At 37.0% G+C, this 20,668-nt stretch overlaps 1 protein-coding gene across 1 annotated transcript in view; it reads right to left on the bottom strand.

Moving 5' to 3' along the window:
• The window catches only part of DOCK10 (dedicator of cytokinesis 10), a 364,408-nt gene that overhangs the window by 206,143 nt on the left and 137,597 nt on the right, over positions 1 to 20,668 (bottom strand). Inside the window, 1 exon segment of the mRNA XM_020975484.2 lies at positions 21 to 140. Within this exon segment, the coding sequence (XP_020831143.1) occupies positions 21 to 140 (120 nt within the window).

The raw sequence follows: 20,668 nt of genomic DNA, 5'->3' as shown, positions 1-20,668 counted from the left end.
AAAAAAAAAAGAGTACTTACTGAGAAGTCATCATTGGGGAAGAAAATGAGATCTCTAAGAGGATCATTCCAATAAGTTTTCTCAAGCTCTTCAATGACTGTTTCATAATCCAAGGGCTCCAGAAGTCTGGGTCTCTCTTGCTATAGAGAAAGAAAACACATCATGGTAACCTCATCCATATATTCTCCCAGATCACACCAAGTCTCATGTTTTGGAAGTACTGATCTATTGCCATTCTACCTCTGAGTAAATCATAGGCTTTTGCAGAATATTTGACTTCATCAATGAGCAATGTAACCCAACCCATATCTCTCCTCCCCACCCTCCACAACATAGACAAGTGTTTATCCAGCCTCCACCTGCATACCTCCAATGAGCTGGTCCCATGCCCACGACCTCTCAAGGCAAGACATTCGACTTTTGGACAGCACCAATTATTAGTAGCCCACTGGTCAAGTCTAAATTGGTCACTTGGCAACTCCTGCTCATTGTTCCTGGCTCTACCCTCTGGCACAAAGCAGACTAATTCCCCTTCTGTGTCTTAAGCCTTTCAAACACTTGAAGACAACCATCATATCCCCTCCAAGTCTGCCCTTCCTCAAGCTGAGCATCCCTAGTAATATTGCTACTTTATCCAAATTTAAAACAGTATGAAAAGTTTTTTCCACTATTTGAATCCATTGCCACAGACTCTGTGATTTCACACAGGTTCCCAAAACTCAGGGCAATCAAATCAATAGCATACACAAAATATCAATTGGGTCCAATGCAACAAACATTTTAAAGCACCAGTGTGCAGGCCATTTTACTAAGGACTGGAGATACAAAGACAAAAAGAAAATTAGTCCTTAAACTCTGATCATCATTTTCCTCATTCTTATTCTACTGAGGGGAGGGGCATTCAATAGATAAGAAGAGAGATAGATACACAAGATTTTCAGGGAAAGAGAGAGAACACTAATCATTAAGGATATCTGGAAAGGTTTCTTGTAGGAGGTGACATCTGAGCTGAGCCCTTGAAGGAATTAAATATACTAAGAGATGGAGATGAAAAAATCAGCGAATTCTTGCTTTTGGACTCCATTAATTTCTTTTTTTCTTTCATTTAGCTTTGGGCTGTAGAGTGACCTGCTCAAAAATGTTGTTGCTCAATTCAATTTCTTGCTGGTTTAGACACTTCCTTGTGGCCTCTGTTGGTCAGTTTTTAAATGTTGGCATCCTACAAGCAATAAAAGTACCACAGGCTGTCTAAATTGGCACTGAAGCCTGGATCCAGTGTCAAAATTAATTGCTTGGCTCTCAGCATCCTTACTGCTGATGAGGGGAGCTGGGTTTGTCTCTAATAGAGCAGCACAACAGACCCATTATGGACTCAGTGCACTGGAAACAGAAAAGATTTCTGGAGAGAAATCACCTACTAGCCAGAGTACCTCCATAAACAGAAAGTGGGGATTAGGGAGAGTGGAGATAAGGGGGAAGAAGATAGACAAGAAAGGGAATGAAGCTCTATGGATATTTTTTAAAAAAATCATCAAGCTCATGATTTCTTTGATGTAGGCAACTCCCAGTGCGGAAGCTTCCTTCATTGATATGGATCATCAAGTCATGTATATGCATAAGCATAGGGAGTTGTATGGGTTTAATTACTTTTTCAGGGTCACACAGTCAGTACCTGTCAGAGGCAAGGCTTGAATCTAGGCCTTCGTGACTGAAAGGTCAGCCATCTACTACCGTCACTTGCTACAGACAGCTAGGTGCTACAGTGAATATACAGTGCCAGGCTTTGAGTCAGGAAGATTCAGGTCATGAATTCTACTCCAGACTCAGGTGCTTACTAGCCCTGTGACTGAGGAAATCACTTAACCCCAGGTTGCCTCAGTTTCTCCATCTGTAAAATGAGGATAATACCAGCACCTAACTTGAGATAATCTTTGTAAAGCACAGTGCCTGGCACATAGTAGGTGCTATATTAATGTTAGTAATTATTATTATATCTATTCTTAGATAATCTATTTTAAACAGAGATTTTTTGTAAAAACTGAATTCTGAGATTCTGGGTAGCTTTAGTTTTGGGTATAAACTAGAAAGCTAAACAAGTAATCACTGAGCTCTTGCTTAAATGAAAGCAAATATCTTTCACTGTCCACAACTGAGCATTTTTTAAAGAAATTTCAACACAATCTGTTAAATGTACAGTGAAATTAGCAGTATAACAACAAAAAAGGGAAATTGTTTGTCTTTGATTTCTAGGCCTCTCTCCAAAGATCTCTGATGACTAATGCTGCAACAATATACTTCAATGTCTGAATAATTGCTAGTGGGTGACCTGAAGCAGCATTTAAATGATTATTTGGATGATTTTCCAAGAATACAAATAAAATAAATGAGAGGAACAGTGGTCCAGCTTTAGGACTGTCTAAAAACTTCTATCATAAAACAACATTATGTTTTGCTAAAAGCATAAATAATTGATGGCTATGAATAGTTAAGGGAACCAAAGAATGTTAGAAATGGATGGATTCTTAGAGGTTACCCAGTCCACCCTGTCATTCTTCATCCTGCAGATGGCGAAATTGGTACCCAAAGACATGAACCAGGGGGAAGCACTGTGCATTGAAAAAATAGTTACTGAATTTGGAAAATAAGCCTAGGTTCTAATCTTGTCTCTGTTCTCACTGTGTGACCTTGGGCAGGTGGCTTACCTTCTCTGAATCAGTTTCTTCCTCTGTAGAATGAGAAGTCTGGACTTTTTGGGTGAAGACCCACTATAGTTCTAAATTGTATAATGCTAGGTATGGGGCAAAGAATATTTGAATCGGAAGACGCGGGTTTGAGTCCTTGCTCTGCCTACTAGCTGTGTGATCTTAGGAAAACCACTTAACCACTCTGAACATCAGTTTCCTCATCCACGAAATTCAGGCAACAGCACTTACCCTGGCTACCTCACAGGGCTGTTTGTGAGTATCACATGGAAGCATCTAATTTGATTTGAGACCAAAACATGATATAAATATGAGCAGTTATTAGCTAGAGCAGGAGTTCTTCACCATTTTGTGTGTCCTGCACCCCTCTGACAGTCTGGTGAAGATCTAGGGACTCCTCGGACTAATGTTCTTAAATGCATAAAATAAAACCCATAAGATTGCAAGGGAAATCAATTATATTGAAATACAGTTATCTCTGTATCCGGAGAAAGAATTGATCGATAGAAGTTATGTATACAATGGTTTTGCATATATACACATACATGTGTCTAATGGTAGCCATCTCTAGTTAGGGGGGGACAGGGAAGAAAAAAAGGAAAAAAAGTTACATGATAACTTTATTATATACTTAAAAGGAACAGTAAGCTGTACATAAGAGATTTGCAGTTTCTTATATAAAAAGAATATAAAATATCCTATTCTTCATCAACTATAGGATTTATTCTCTTACTTATAAAACTTAATTTCTTCATAAAAATAAATAAGAGTAATTGAACTGGAAAAAAAAATACAGTTATCAAAACATTTTTCAATGTTTATGAACCCCAGGTAAAGAGTCTCTATTCTAGGGGTGATACTAAAGCCATAAAAATGCTGCCTTTAAGAAAAACATAGCCAAAATTCATCTCATCCTACTCCACGAGCTTTCCTAAATACAGTCATTTGCTTCACCTGCCAGTTACAGAGGTCCTCCTCTTTGCCTGTCTCCACTATAGGCAAATATATATTATCCCTTTTTCCTATATTCACCTATTTTGCTACAGATGAGAACAAGCTGTGGACATACAGAAAGATGCAAAGCATCTCTTCTTCTGCACCCAAGTTACCTGGGTGTTCCTAGAAGAAAAAAACAAAAACAAAACACCAATGGTGCATAACCTCAGCTGGGTCCTTCCTGTTGCTTGACAATCCTAATCTTATCAGTTTCCTAGCTCAAAGCATAATCTGTCAAACAAAAAAAAAATCAGACATATGTGATTGATGTCAGCTCCTTTCTTATTTGGATTGGATGGTGAAACATGGCTTGAGTGAGCAAGATGCCATTGGGAGTCTGAAGTGTGAAGGTGGGAGTAGATAGGTAGCCATGAAAGGGCCATAAAAATGAGTTTAAGATCTACATGAAAAATACTGAAGACTTTCAACCTCTGATTTATCTACTTATTATCATTTTCTTTAAAAGCAAGAAGTCATGGCTTTCCAGGAAATTCCTTTTCCAAGGCATCAATCAACCAACATCATTAAGCACGGACTATATGTTAGGTTTTGGATCAGTTGATGCAAAATATTGATTCATAGCCTCATGAACATGAAATTAAACAGGAAAATGGTAATTAAATATTCTATCCTGTTACTAGCCTGGAATTTGGCAAAGCTTAGCTCAAATATATTTTGCATGTGTGAAAGGGAAATCCTGGTGATTTGGTTAGGAGGAGGACTGTCTGTTCAGGGTACCAGTTGAGCAGATGTAAGCAAGGATGCTGGGATCAGTTAATTTCTCATGACTGCTCCTTACAGAGGCATTGCGAGAAGCTGGGTAACTGAGCAGACTTGATTTAAAACTTTAACAACAGTAGGATTGTCTCTCCTGAATTTAATTTGTCTGTTTCTTTTGGAAATGGATCAACTGGAATGAGCCAAGTGCCAAGATTATGTTGAATTGGATTGGATTTTTTTATAATGCCTTTTATATTCTCTATCTCAAATGAGTAATGAATTTCATTAGCTGTTCTGAAATGATTCTATGCATGTGAAAAGGCATTCACCAGTACCTTTTATTATGCACTAGGGCTGGTGTTGGGAAACAGTGGTGAGTTGTTGGCCGTGCTCTTTTTCTAGTGTCTAAAGATGTTCGGTGTTCATTTGTTCCATTTAACTAAATCTAAAAATAATCTCCAATTTAATTTCATATGGGAAGAATGGGGCCCCAACACAGAGGAAACATTTTCTTATTATTGTAACCTATTTTGAAAGACGCAGGGATCCAGCCCAGAACCTGAGACCTCACTCACCAAAATTGGTTTTCCAGGACACCAGATGCTTCTCTCAGAACCTGTCCAGGACACTTTGACTTCCATCTCAGCACTCTTTCACTTTGAGCCTCTTTAATTAGCTTTCAGTATCTCCTAGACCTTGCCTAGCACCTGAGCCAAGATGGCTCTCGGCCAAGTTCAGAAATCAGCTGCATGTAAACTCTAAAAACTTGCCCTCCTCCTTCTACCACTATCCCCTTCCTAGTTCCTGCCTCCCCTTCTCTTCTATCCTGTCTCCAGATATTGTAGATCACAAGACAGTATTTTCTAGGGTTTGTTTGCAAGAGAAAAAAGAATATAAAATCTATGGGAATAATATAGGTGATTCCAAGAGGCAATGAAGGAAATCTACCTAGCTCTGGACTAGAAGGTCCTAAAATTAGCAAATTACTCTGTTCTTTTCTGGTTCACCTTCTATCTGTCCAGCTGTTCCTCAGTCTCCTTTGCTTGTTTTTCATATATCTTTCACCTGTGGGTTTCCTTAAAGGTTCTGGGCCCTCTTCTGTATTCATTCTACACCATCTTACTTAGTAATGTTATTAGTTCTCATGGTTTCAATTGTTTCTGCAAATGACTTCCAAATTTATATATTCAGACCTAGTATCTTTTCTCAACTCCATTCTCTCATCAACTGCCATTTGGATATTTCAAATGAGATATACTGTAGGCATCTCAAGGGGGAAGTTAGGTGGCTCAGAGTGCTGGACTCAGTCAGAAAGACATGAGTTCAAATCCAACCTCAGACACTTACTAGCTGTGTGATTCTGGGCAAGTCCCTCCACCTCTTTTTGCCTTAATCTGCTGGAGAAGGAAATGACAAACCACTCCAGTGTGTTTGTCAAGAAAAACCCATGGACAATATGGTCCTTGGGGTCATGAAGAGTCAGACACCACTGAATAACAGCAGGCTATTCAAACTCAACGTGCCCAAAAAAGAATTTATCATTTTCCCACCCCAAACCTGCCCCTATTCCAAACTTTCTTATTACTGTCAAGGGCAGCATCTCAATCACCTCTCAATCATCCAGACTCATAACTGTGAGGTCATGCTAGACTCCTCACATTTACCTCATATATTTAACCAGTTGCCAAAATCTTATCTGTTTAATTTTGCATATGTCCCCTTCTCTCCACTCACGTGGGCACTCCCATGTGAGGTTCAGACCCTCAATGTGTTTCACCTGAACTACTGTTATTGCCTCCTAATAGGTCTCACCATCATAAGATTCTCATCTTTCTGATCCGTTATCCACTGAACAGTCAAAGTGATTCTCTTTAAGTTCGGGTCTGCCTACGTCACGACATCTATTCCCCAATCCCCAGCACATACACATATGCCCAAAACTCCAGTGGCTCCTAATTGCCTTTAAGGTCAAATGTAAACTCTGTTTGGCTTTTCACAACCTGACCCCATCCTACCTTTTCAACTTTCTTACATGTTCCCCCACTCCACTGTCTTAACTTTGCTCCTCCATAAACTCAGTGGTCAAGCTCTTCTGGACTTTTTGCTATTCTTTTCATATGACACTACATCTCCCATCCCTGTGCCTTTATAATCACTATCCCTCATGCCTGGATTACAGCTCCCCCCCCCCACTTCCTACTTAAAATCCCTCATTTACTTCAAGATTTAGGTCAAAAGCTACTTTCCACCACTAGCCTTTCCCATTTTCCCAGCTTCTAGTGCTGTATGAGCATGTTGTCTTCTTCATCACTGAGGATGACTTTATTTTTCATATTTTTAATCTGAGCACCTAGTACTGTGGCTGGCACACAGTAATTGCTTTATAAATACTGTTAAATGATTTAAATCTTCATTGGTAGGGTGAATTTGCTCATCTGGAATGTTGTTCAGTCATGTCCAACTCTCTGTGACCCCATTTGGGGTTTTCTTGGCAAAGATACTGGAGTGGTTTGTGATTTCCTTTTCCAGCTCATTTTATAGATGAGGAAACTGAGGCAAGCAGGATTGTGACTTGCCCACAGCTAAGTGTCTGAGGCTGGATTTGAACATACATAGATGAGTCTTCCTGACTTCAGGCCCAGCACCCTATCCACTGTGCCACCTAGCCTCCCACTGGAATCCCCTACCTCAAAAAATCACTACAAATTACATCAATAGGGATTTCTCACCCATCTTTCACTTCATGGAAGTAAGGGCATAAGACCAAATAAGGGAATATGAACAGGTAAATACGACAGTTACTATTGCCTCAAAATAAGAGCAATTTAACAGAAGTCATCCCCAGAGTTCACAAGAGAAGTTCTACTAAGTCTTATGAGATTGAATCTAATATCTCAAAGTCTTCAAACAGTGACATCACCACAACCAGAACTCCAAACGTCAACACGATTGGTTTGGAACAAGGAGATGGAGTTCATCCCCTCAACACCAAGAACTCCGGGTTTCATCTCTCATAAATTGTTGTTAAGAATTATTTGCTGATTTTAGGAGAAATAGAGAAGAGATTCATGACCTCCTGGGCTCAAACTGTGGGTCATGGGTCATGTCTATGGATACTGCCAATATAATAGTATGGAGATGTAGTAGGGTGCCCAGAAGGCAATGGATGGGGAGCTCAGGTGGCTGGAATGGGGTTTGACTTTGTGGGACTCTATCCTTTTTCTGGTCCAGCTTTTCAAAAACAGTTATATTGGTCCTACTTTCCTCTAGTTCTAGCTTCTATAAAGTACTGTAGTTATGTTATGATAATGAAAACAATAAATACAATCAAAATAACAGTGTTTAAAGGCATCGTGAGGCTTTGTAAAGAAGAAGGGAATCTAGGTTTGAATCCCAGCTCTGCCACTGATGTCACTTTAACCTCACTTTCCTTATTTGTAAAATAAAGGGCCTACATTAGATGACCTTCAAGCTCTAAAACTATAATTCTGTACATAAAACACATTTTTTGATGAAAAGAATCACTCTTTCCATGATAATTTTATGTAATTAATTTATTTTACATAATAGATTTACCTACCTATTTTTTTCTTATCAAAGCAATCTCACTTTAGGGGATTAGCCTATATTGGGGGTGGCAGTATATTTAAGACAATATGAAATTCATTTACTTGACTTTTATGTTAGCCTTTTCAGAGTTATTCTAAGGAGAAACAGAGGAAATCAATATAACAAATTCAAAATAAAAGCTGAAGCTAATAAATTCTACTTTTAAGTTTTTCAAAGTAGGGGAGAACAGAGATAATCAGCAACAAAGTCAGTAACAACGAAAGCACAATTAAGAGTTCATCTATTAATGTTCTATTTTTAGTTCTAAAGAGAATTGCAATCATTTATTAAGTCAGAAAGACACTTTGCATTGATCACAACTAGGATTTGCCACTTCAAATTGAGCTATTCTTCACGGTGTGAAAAGACTGACTGAATTTGGGGCCCTTTGAGGAAGCTGACTGTACTGAAATTTACATCTGACTTTATATCTAATTGTGAGGAAATCATCTTTGACTTATGGAACTAATGCCTTTAATGATAGCAGGTATGAATAGTTCAAACATGCAAATGATTAAAGCTGAATATAAGCAGAATATTAATTAATGAATATGCAAATTGTTCTTCCCTGTTGGTCTTCAAGTCTGTGGAGTACCTTACATTAAGAAAAGCTAAAACCCCCAGCTGACAAATCAGGGAGTGGTTATTTATACTCCAAAAGGATTATTCACATGATGCAATAAGCCATTACAAGGCCCTTTAAAGTAGTGAGCTCTGGGCAGTTCTCAAATGTAAAAGCACAGAAATATAACTATAGCCCCAGTTCTGGAGCTACTTCATAAACTCTCACTTAGAACGGCAGGATGGATCCCCAGAGGGATAACCCTGAGGGTCTGCATTTATAGCACTGTTGTATATTAACTCCCTACTCCTATGCTTTCCACTAGTGAGAGTTAATTAACTTTTCTCCCACAAATATCCAGGGGGTCTGTGAGGAGGGTAGGCTCAAATTTAAAGTAAAAAGGTAGTAAGTAGCTCATACACAGAGAACACCTATGCAAAAGGATAGCAGGATTCCTCATGCCTGGAAGGCACTTTTTCCACAACTCATGACGTTCCCTGCAGGTGCAGCTATCTGCTGGGCCCCAAGGATCAATGTCCTTTGTAGACTCCATAGACAGCATTTCTCTTTACTACAAAAGGTTGTGGTGCCTGAAACTGACTCTTCTGGGGACACTATTACTCATGGCAAGACTCCAATGGAATTTTATTGAACATAAGAAATGATGAGTATGATGCATGAAGAGAAACATGGAAAAGACTTGTATAAACTGATGCAGATTAAAATGAGCAGAACCAGAAAAGTAATTTACATAATGACCATGATAACAACATGAAGGGAAACAATTCTGAAAGACCCCCAAACTCAAACTATAAATAGTCATGAGATTGAAAGCCTGATGATGAAACATACTTTCCTACCTCCTGGTAGAGAGGGTATGACTAGAAGTAGAGAATAAATAAGATGTGTATTTTCAGATTAAACCTATTTGTTACAAGGAGGGTTTCTATTCAGGGAATGGGGGGGAGATGGATGAGTGAATAGGACAGATACAAAAAAAGAGCATCAACAAACATATTTAAATCTAGAAAATTAAAAAAGGGGGCTTGCATAAGGACATAAATAGAGCAATTTTGTTATTATTTTTGCTACTATCTTTGTCTATATATATATCTATATATTGTTTTCTTACAACCTCTACAAAAGTTCCTAGTGCATTTATATGGTCCTTTCCTCTGTTTACTTTATCTTGATACGTGTTGGTTTAACTGTTAAGTTCACAATTAAAATTTAAAAAATTGTTTAGATGACACATTCTAGTCTTATTTAAAACACGATTGTGATTACATATAGCTTTTTTAGTGTTTTTACTGGAGCTTTAAATCCACAGATATGTGAAGTATCTGTAATTTTTAACAAGGTGAGGAAACTCCTGGTGTGTGAAGTCTTTCTTCCATCATAGACCACAATCTTTCTATGACTTAGGAGACAAATTCTAGGGATTCTCTGATGGACATGAATGGTATTTTTCTGACACAACTAGTGATTTTCAGAGTTGATATTTAAAATCAGATCTTCCCAAATCTATGCCCACAACTCTATCCACTACTCAAAGAATCTTCTGCCCATGCTCTAAGCCACCCAGTGGAGGATATCTCCCACCTCCCTTATGGATGAGGATGGTAATCAGCTTGATTATTCTTGTTAGTAAGAGTTTTTGAATTTTATGAGTCTTGCATTTTATATTAAGAGACCAAGATCAGCAGATATGTTAAACTACTTCTATATAAAGAAGAGATATTAATTAGGTCACAGATATTGGTTTTAAGATTAGAGGTATGAACAGAAACATATTTTAGTTGCCAATTTTTCCCTATTAAAGATATCAACCTATTCAATATAAAACAAACTAACATTTAGGTTGTCAAAAAACTGAGAAAGTTCAGTTATCCCTTCCACATCTTGAAGGTTAGGGGCATGCCTCCCTGCCCCCAGTAAAATTTTTTGGCCCTCCTTTCGTACCAGAGAAAAAGTCTGAATTTTTTTCTTTTTCTTAATAGGGTATTTACATTACCTTATTGTAAAATTTGGCTTAAGTATTTGGTCATAGGCTAAACGACACAAGATATGAGAAACTCAAGATGCAAAGATCACTGTGAGATCACTGAAATGTCATGTGAGAGACTGAAGTAAACATGCTTGGCACTCCAAACCAGTTCACAGAATCATAGTTCTTTTACTACAAATTTAATTTTAAGAAAAAAATTGTCTAGCTATTCATTTATGTCATTAAACAGCAAAATACATACTGTATAGGGTAATATTTTATATAATAGTATACACATGTTTTGCATTTATGAGTTAATAAACTTTTAAAGATACCTCTACATTTCTAGCTGTTGTATTTCATCTGTTGGTTTTCATGCTCTTTTCACAAATTTTAACTTTTAATTATTTTAACTTCATAAAAGAAATTGTATATATTTATGGTATTAAAGGATAAAATATGTTGATATTACATAATGCTATACCTATATTTATGCATTTCTGAGTTTGTAAACTTTTTCTGTATTGTCTGTTGACCTTCACATGTCATTTGTAGCTTCTGCAAAACTCCCCCAAAATTCCCTTTTAATTTTTTATGCTGAGCTGTGATATATCCAAACTGCAGTGGGGAAAGTAGTGATGTGAAAGAGATAATTGTATAGTGGCAAATGTAGTCACTCACAGAATAAGAAGGGAGAATTCAATGCCTACAAGTAAGCTTGTGCAATTGCTTACTTGGGCCCCTTACCTACAAGTCTAGGGGCCAAGGATTTGGGAATTAATTTGAGTATTTTGGCTACAAAATAATTATATACTGAGCATTTAATTATCAGTGTAAATTTACAACAATGCCCTGATTAATCATACCTGGGGCCATTCAAATTTTGTGGCTCAAAATCAGCTGTTCCTGGATTTGCTATTTCTTTTTTCAGGGAAGCTGACTGTGACATCTGCACTCATAGCCCAAGGTAGTGAGATGGAGTTCATTTAGTCTTACATCAGAATGGACTGCAATAGAAAACTACCCACACATCTTAACTATGGGCACCAAGATGAGCCATGCCTATCCAGAAGGACGTCATTAAATAAAGACTAATATGTATTTATGCTGACTTCTTAACCTTCTTTGAGCCTGTAAAAGCACAGTATCATGAAAATGGGGAAGAATGTCAATAATACAAGATGTCCAAAAAGAATTAGTGCCATTTTAAGGTTTAATAACTTAAATTATCACTAAGCATCACTCAACAAGCATGCTTCAAGCCAGGCAATGGGAATACCAAGACAACATGAAAAATGATCCCTGCCCTAGAGGAACTTACATTCTATTGGTACACAAAGAACTATGGGGGTAGAAGGTTGTCAGGAAAGACTTCCCATTAGAGGTAACCTAGCGCTGAGCTCTAGAGGAAGATCTTCAGACAAAGGAGAAGGGATGCAGGATAGCAGAATGGAAAACAAAACCAAAGAAAAACCCAGCAATCTTGAATTCAATAAAATCTGAATTCTACTACCTGCTTTGTCTCTTACCAGCTGTGTGAGGTTGGACAAATCATTTCACTACTCCAGGATCAGTTTCCTTGTTGACTAAATTATGGGTTTGGACAAAAAGATTTCCCAGGCCCTTCCTAGCTCTTACATTCTATGAGCCTTTGAATCTGAAATATATTCCCTTTGTAGCAAAGATGAGAATATATCTTCTCAGATGAAATTTATTCCATAGAACAAGTAGCATTTAAGTTGTTTAATCCTCACAGATCTACCAAGTTCAGCAGGTATTCTCATCTGAGGTACTACTGCATAAGCAGGGGTTCTTAACCTGGGGACTGTGAACTTGTTTTCAATATATTGATACATGCATTTCAATACAGCTTGTCTCCTAGGTATTTGATTTTACACATTTAAAACCATTGTTCTGAGAAAGGGTCCATAATCTTCACCACACCCCCAAATAGTACCCATGACACAAAAAAGGATAACAAACCATAGCACAGAAGAAAAAATTAAATTTGATTAGATCAGAAACATTGGCTTTCAGAAAGAATATTTCTTAAACCTCAACCTTGACACATTTTTTTAAGGCCTTGCATGTGTGAATTTTCAAAATTACCTTTTGAAAGAAATCACATACACCATATACCAAGATAAGGTCAAGATGGGTACATGATTTAGACAGAAGTGGTGATACCATAAGCAAATTAGGAGAGCAAGGAATAGTTTACCTCTCAAACTATGGAGAAGGGAAGAATATATAACAAAACAAGATTTAGAGAACATTATGAAACGCAAAATGGATAATGTTGATTACATTAAATTAAAAAAAGTTTTTGCCCAAACAAAATCAATGCAACCAAGATTAGAAAGAATGCAGAAAGATGTGAAATAATTTTTACAGCAAGTATTTCTGATAAAGGCCTCATTTCTCAAATATAAAGGTAACTGAGTCAAATTTATAAGAATACAAGTCATTTCCCAATTGATAAATGGTCAAAGGATGTGAACAGGAAGTTTTCAGATGAAGAAATTAAAGTTATCTATAGTAATATGAAAAAATGCTCTAAATCACTATTGATTAGAGAAATGCAAATGAAAACAACTCTAAGGTACCACTTCATACCTATCAGATTAAATAATATGACAGAAGAGTAACATGATAAATGTTGGAGAAAATGTGGAAAAATTGGGACACTAATGCATTATTGGTGCAATTGTGAATTGATCCAACCATTCTGGAGAACAATTTGGAACTATGCCCAAAGGGCAATCAAATTGTGCATACCCTTTGATCCAGCAACACCACTATTAGGTCTGTATCCCAAAAAGATCATAAAAAAGGGAAAAGGACCTACATGTACCAAAAAAAAATTATAGCAGGTCATTTGTGGTAGCCAAGAATTGGAAACTGAGGGAAAGCCCATCAATTGGGGAATGACTGAATAAAATGTGGTATATGAATGTAATGGGATGCTATTGTGCTATAAGAAATGATGAACAGGTGGATTTCAGAAAAACCTGGAAAGGCTTACATGAACTAATGCTGAGTGAAGTGAGCAGAACCAGGAGAACATTGTCCACAGTTACAGCAACATCGTGCAATGATCAACTATTGATTTCACTCTTCTCAGCAATATAATGATCCAAGACAATTCCAAAGGACTCGTGATGGAAAATGCTATCCATATCCAGAAAAAGAACTATGGGATCTGAATGCAGATCGAAGCATACTATTTTCACTTTTTTTGTGATTTTTCTCTTTTGTTCTATGTCTTCTTTTACAACATGACTAATGTGTCATATGAGGGAGAAAAATTTGAAACTCAAAATCTTATAAAAATGAATGTTGAAAACTATCTTGACATATAATTAAAAAAATAAAATATACTATTTACAAAAAGAAATCACATAAATTGTTCAAAGGATATGATTCAGACAAAAGAATCAAAGCTATCTATAGTAATATGAAAAATGCTCTAAATCATCATTGATTAGAGAAAGGCAAATTAAAACAACTCTCAGGTAACACCCCACACCTTTCAGATTGACTAATATGACAGAAAAGGAAAATGAAAAATGTTGGAGGAGATGTGTGAAAATTGAGACACTGAAATTGTGAACTGATTCAACTGTTCTATAGAGCAATTTGGAACTATGCCCAAAGGACCATGCATACTTTTTGACCAATTCGATATCTCAAAAGGATAAAAATAAAAAAGGACCTATATATACAAAAATATTTATAACAACTATTTTAGTGGTAGCAAACAATTGGAAATAGAGGTGATACTCATAATTAGGGAATGGCTGGCCAAGTCGTTGTATACTATTTTGATAGAATACTATTGTACTATAAGAAATGATGAGCAGGATGCTCTCAGAAAAGTCTGAAAAGAATTAACATGATCTGAAGTAAAGTGAAATGAACAGAACCAGAAGAATATTGTTCACAATAGCAGCAATATTGTGCAATGATCAATTGTGAATGACTTAGCTATTCTCAGAAATACAATGATCCAAGACAATTCCAAAAAACCCACGATGGAAAAAGCTGTCCACCTACAGAGAAAGAACTGATGGAGTCAGAATGCAAGTCAAAGCATACTTTTAAAAAACTTTCTTTCTTTTTCTTTTTGTCTGTGTTTTCTTTTGCAACATGACTAATACATATATTGTTTTAAAAATTTTTTACCTTTTTTATTATTTTGGGATTTTTAAAGTAAATTTATTTATTTTCAGTTTTCAATATTTACTTCCACAAGATTTTGAGTTCCAAATTTTTACCCCATCTCACCCCTCCCCCCATCCCAAGATGGCACGCATTCTGAATATCCTTTCCCCTAGTCTGCCTCTCTTCTACCTCTTCCCCTCCTTCTCTTATCCCCTTCCCCTTCTATTTTCCTGTAGAGCAGGATAGACTTCTGTACCCCATTTACTGTATTTCTTATTTCCCAGTAGCATGTGAAAACATTTTTTTAAACATATGTTTTTTAAAACTTTAGGTTTCAAATCTTCTCCCTTCCTCCCTCCCCACTCACCCTCATTGAAAAGGCAAGCAACTCAATATAGGTTATACATGTACAGTTATGCAAAACACTTCCATAGTAGACATGTTGTGAAAAATTAACTTTATTTCCCTTAATCCTATCCTGCCTTCCCATTTATTCTATTCTTTCTTTTGACCCTGTCCCTCTTCAGAAGCATTTGCTTCTGATTACCCCCTTTCCCAATCTGCCCTCCTGTCTATCATTCCCTGTTCTCTTGTCCCCTTCTCCCCCTATTTTCCCATAGGGTAAGACAGATTTCCTCACCCAATTGAACAACATGACTAATATAGAAATTAAAAAAAGGAAAGAGATCACAACATTTCATATCCTTTAACTTTTTTATTTAAGTAAAGAAGTTTGGGGGATTATAATAGCCTTTTGGGATCCCTTCAGTCCTTTGAGTGAAATGAAAAAATAAGAGACATAAATCTCTCATCAGCACCTCACAATTTAGATTTCCCCCCCTTCTTAGATGCGGAAAGTAGTTGAAAAGATTGTTAACTGCAAGGCTCATATCATGGCATTTATAAAGAGGGTGGGAATCATGCCCAAGTAGAGGCAAATCGAATTGTTATATGTCCCATTTAGTTTCCTACAAACACTTTGGGGAAATGATGAATAAATATCATTAAAAATACATCAGAACGAAATTACTAGTCCCCCTCTTACAGCACAAGGATATTAATGCCTTGGGGTATATTCCTAGGAGTTTTAATTGAATTCATTTAAATTCTGCAGTTAAAAAGTTGTGACTAACTTATGAAATGGTAAAAATAAAGTGCTTTCCCACATCCTAAACAAACTTTTGCTCACAAGTCATCTTTATGAATTAAAGTCTTATCAACATTTTCAGTTTTTACTTAAAAACATTATTTCCTGTTTCCAGGCAGTCATTCTCTCCCTTTATTCATCCCCTTTTCAATCTGAAATTTCTCAGGGGATAATACAATTTTTAAAAAAGCTATACCTATTAGTAAAATAACAACAACAAAAACAAAAACTCCCTTATTTTCTCTAATTAGATATGAAAATACTTTAGAAATCTTGATTTGTGACCACTGACTGGCATATTTCAAGGGCAGCCTTTTAGCTTTAGTAAACTTGTCTGCATCAAGAGATGATGCCCAGCTCCTATAATGCTGATTGATGTAACACTATTTCATCTCAGTTATCTTTTCAAAGAATATCATCATCTGTTTTATAAGAATATTAATTATATTTATAGAATTTAAGAATACTGAATTTATAGAATTCATTTTGGGGTACACCCCTATTCTTCATGGAAAACATCCTTTTCAGCTGGCCCTTATTTCACTCAATTTAATTCTTCAGAGTTGGAAGAGACCTCAGCAGCCATTTGGTCCAACCTATACCTGAAGAACGATCCACTCTACAACAGAGGCAACATGTGATTGTCAGCTTTTGCTTGAAATCCTCTAGTTATATCTCCAAGCACTGAAGATGAGTGGAAGTGCTATTTGAGCCCTTTCAATTTAATGTCCTGGATCAAAGCCCATCTCAACCCATCCTAATTATGGATCTCGTTGGAGAGACCAATACACTACTTTTAAATCTTCATTCCACTTTTGAATAACTTGTCTCTTTCTCGTCACAAATGAGGTGAAAAGGCTTACAAGGGAATGGATGGCATTCAGTGCTTCCTTTCCCATGATAGAAGGGTTAGATATGGAACTGGTATTATATCATTGTCTGAGCAATTCCTCCATCATATGAGAGAAGGACCCTGAGTAAAGGGAATATTTTCTTCGTAGTGAAAGATCTAGTGTTTGGGATTCTTTCTAGACCTGTGTAGCCCACTTTAGTTAGATGGTTTATGAAGTTAGAAGTCAATATATGGACAACTCAGGAAAGTTTTAGTAATAATCCTTGGAGATGCAGACAGTGACTATATAGTGGACACTGAGCTGAATTAAAACTTTCTAAGCTCTCACAGGATTTGGTTTAAGGAGGGAATAACATACACATTCAATTGGGTATGGAAGTTTGTCTTACCCTACAAGAAAATAGGGGGAGAAGGGGACAAGAGAGCAGGGGGATGATAGAGAGGAGGGCAGATTGGAAAAGGGTGTAATCAGAAATAAATACTTCTGAGGAGGAACAGGGTCAAAAGAAAGAGTAGAATAAATGTGAGGGCAGAATAGGATTAAGGGAAATAGAATTAGTTTTTCACAACATGTCTACTATGGAAGTGTTTTGCATAACTGCACATGTACACCCTATATTGAGTTGCTTGCCTTTTCAATGAGGGTGGGTGGGGAGGGAGGAAGAGAGAAAATTTGAAACTTAAAGTTTTAAAAAACATATGTTTAAAAAAATGTTTTCACATGCTATCGGGAAATAAGAAATACAGGAAATGGGGTACAGAAATCTATCCTGCCCTACAGGAAAATAGAAGGGGAAGGGGATAAGAGAAGGGGGGAGAGAAAGAAAAGAGGACAGACTAGGGGAAAGGATATTCAGAATGCATGCCATCTTGGGGTGAGGGGAGGGTGAGGCGGGTTGAAAATTTGAAACTCAAAAACTTGTGGAAATGAATGTTGAAAACTACAAATAAATAAATTTATATTTAAAAAAAACTTTCTAAGCTCTTTGTGCCCCAGTTTTCTTATCTATAAAATGAGGGGGTTAGATTTGATGGAGTCTAAGGTCCTTTCATCTCTCAATCTATAATCCTATAGACTCTACTTCCGCAAAATGCATCCTCCTCCACCATTTTAAAAAAGAAACAAATTTTCATAAGACCTTACTGTGAGCTCAAGCTATTATCCTCACCTCTCTAGTCCTTTTTAGAAAAAGCTGTCTATACTCATTACCTGCCCTTCCTGTCCTCTCACTCACTCCTCAACCCTTTGGCTTTCAACTGTGCCTCCACTGAAACTGCTCTCTCCAGAATTAGCAATAGTCTTGTATTTGTTAGATATGATGATCTTATCTCAGTCCTCATCTTTGACAAACCTGACCACATTGTCTTTAAAACTATCTTCTATGGGCTTTGTTGACACTGTTCTCCCTGAGTTCTCTTTCCTGTCTGATGGCTCCTTTGCAGTCTTCTTTGCTGGCTCATCATCCAGAACACAATCCATAAATGTAAATGTTTACCAGCGTTCTACCCTGGCCCCACTTCTATTTTCTACATTCTTTCTCTTGGTGGTCTCATCAGTTCCCATGGGTGCATAATTATCACTTCTATGCAGATGACTATCAGATTGATTTATTAAGCCCCTGATAAAAGTTTGGGCTAATCTAAGCTAAGCTTCCATCCCACAGCACTGACTATCTGTTGAACATTTCAGACTGGATTTCCTAAAGATATATCAAATTCAACATGTCCCGAACAGAATACATTATCTTCCCTTTCGCCTCCCCCATCCCTTACCCCCATCACAAACCCACCTTCTACTGAACCTATTTGTTGCTATTGAAGATACTGCTATCTTTCCAGTCTCTCAGGTTTGTAATTTTGGTGTTATCTTCAATTCCTCTCTCTCTCCTTTGTCCACATATCCAATCAGTAGCTCATTTTACATATCTACCCTCACACCATTACTGTCATCCTCCTCTTCTCACTATTCTCAGAGCCAACATCTTAGTCCAGGCCCTCATCACCTCTTGGTTGAACTACTACACCTGCCTCTTCATTGATTTCTCTACTTCAAATGTCTCCTAATTCCAATCCATCCTTCACATAGCTTCCAAAGGATTTTCCATGAGCACAGGTTCCCATGTTATCCCCTTACTAAATCAATTTCAGTGGTGCCCTAGTATAAAATATAAACTCCTCTGTTTGACTTTTAAAGTCCTTCATAGCCTGGCCCTAACCTATTTTTCTAGCCTCATTATATATGGCTATTGGTTCTGTCATTCCTTAAACATGGCACTCCATCTCCCATCTCCATGCCTTTTCACTGGCCATCCACCATGTCTATAATAAGCTCCATCTTCCCCTCTGCCTCATAGAATCCTTTTCTTCTTTTAATATGCATCTCAAGAACCACCATTTTTCAACATAGAAACATTCCTGAACCTTCTAACTGTTGGTGTCTTGCCTCCTAACTACCTTTTACAGATCTGATTGGTATTTATTCTATTTTATTCATTTTCCTATACTTATATACATCTTTGTTGTTTCCCCTGTTAGAATGTAAATTCCTTGAAAGTATGGATTGTTTCTTCTCTGTATTTGTATGCCTAGCACCTAGCAGAGTATGGGGCACATAGTAGGCACTTAATAAATACTTACTGATTTATTAATCCCCTAATCCTACATTCTAATTTACCATTTCAATTGGTAGAGATAGGATATAGGAAGAAATAATAGAGAAAGAATTGGAATATCCAAAAGAAAGAATGTTAGATGAATTTGAAAACTGGCAATGAAGTACCTCTAGAGGGCATACTTTGGGTTTCTTAATTAGCCTTGCCCACAATCACCAAGGAGGGATAAAGGATTCTCCTTGGCATCACAGCCTTGCTTGTTTGGTTTCTGCAATTTCCCTCCTCCATAATGAGTCATCCAAAGAATCTCATTCAAAGCCAGCCTTTCATAATGCAGGAACTACTGTGAGCAAGCCCAGAGTATATAATATACATAGATAAGTATATTACAGACGTCGCATATCCACAAAGGTTAGTTTTGCCAAGATAAACAGATATCCCCTCTCTTTTGAGCTTAACCCCAAGCCAATCACTCTTTTTCTCTTAGTCCAGGTCTTTGAGGAAAACAAAGTCCTTTTTGGCTGGGTTTCAATAACGACTGAATCATGTGAAAAGCGTTATCTCAGGCTCCTGATGCCTGGGTTTGATCTTATATTCAATTTCTTAAATTCTACTTTTTCAAATTGTCACTCAATTCACTAAGCCTGCTGTTCCTCCAGCCTTTCTGTTTTCATAAAACCTATTTCCTCAGTTTCCCTTGCTTCTCTGACTTCATTCTTCTCATCACTTTCATCCTTTATTCATCTATGACTTATCTTGTTTCATATTTATAGTTTTATCATCATTTCAGTCCCAACTTACCTGCCACAATTTTTGTTTCCTGTCAATCAGTAACTCATAAATTCACATTTAAGAGTCCAAACTTACATTAGGAAACTTTTCCTTTTTTTTATACTATGAAGGAATACAATTAGAATACACAGACAACAATCTCTAAGTTCTCTCAGTTTTGATATTTGAGGTTGGGCTGGAGAGGGGGAGGCTAGTTCCCACAAGATGAAAGAAAAGAAAAATGAATTTATAGGCAGAAATATAACTAGGCATTTTGTGCCTGAGCAAGATATATGAAATATGCCTTTACAAGGGAGGGAAGAGATAGATATTAGGATGCCAGGTTCAAACAGTTCTAGGAAGGGTATGTCATGATTGTCTGGGAGAGGAAAGAAGGGAGGAATTCACAATCTGGTAATTTATTTTTAACTCATTATGCTTATGAACTAGGACTATGCTTTGTTATTTCTATACTCACTGAAGGAGGCTAGAAATGCTATCAGTGTCCTCTAAATGCACAGGCATCAGCCCTAATGCAAAGCCCT

The sequence above is a fragment of the Phascolarctos cinereus genome, unplaced genomic scaffold, assembly GCF_003287225.1.
Source record: "Phascolarctos cinereus isolate Bilbo 61053 unplaced genomic scaffold, phaCin_HiC Scaffold_7;HRSCAF=346, whole genome shotgun sequence".
Lineage (NCBI taxonomy): Eukaryota > Metazoa > Chordata > Mammalia > Diprotodontia > Phascolarctidae > Phascolarctos > Phascolarctos cinereus.
The sequence above is the reverse complement of the archived record's forward strand: the minus strand, read 5'-3'. Positions and strand labels throughout refer to the sequence as shown.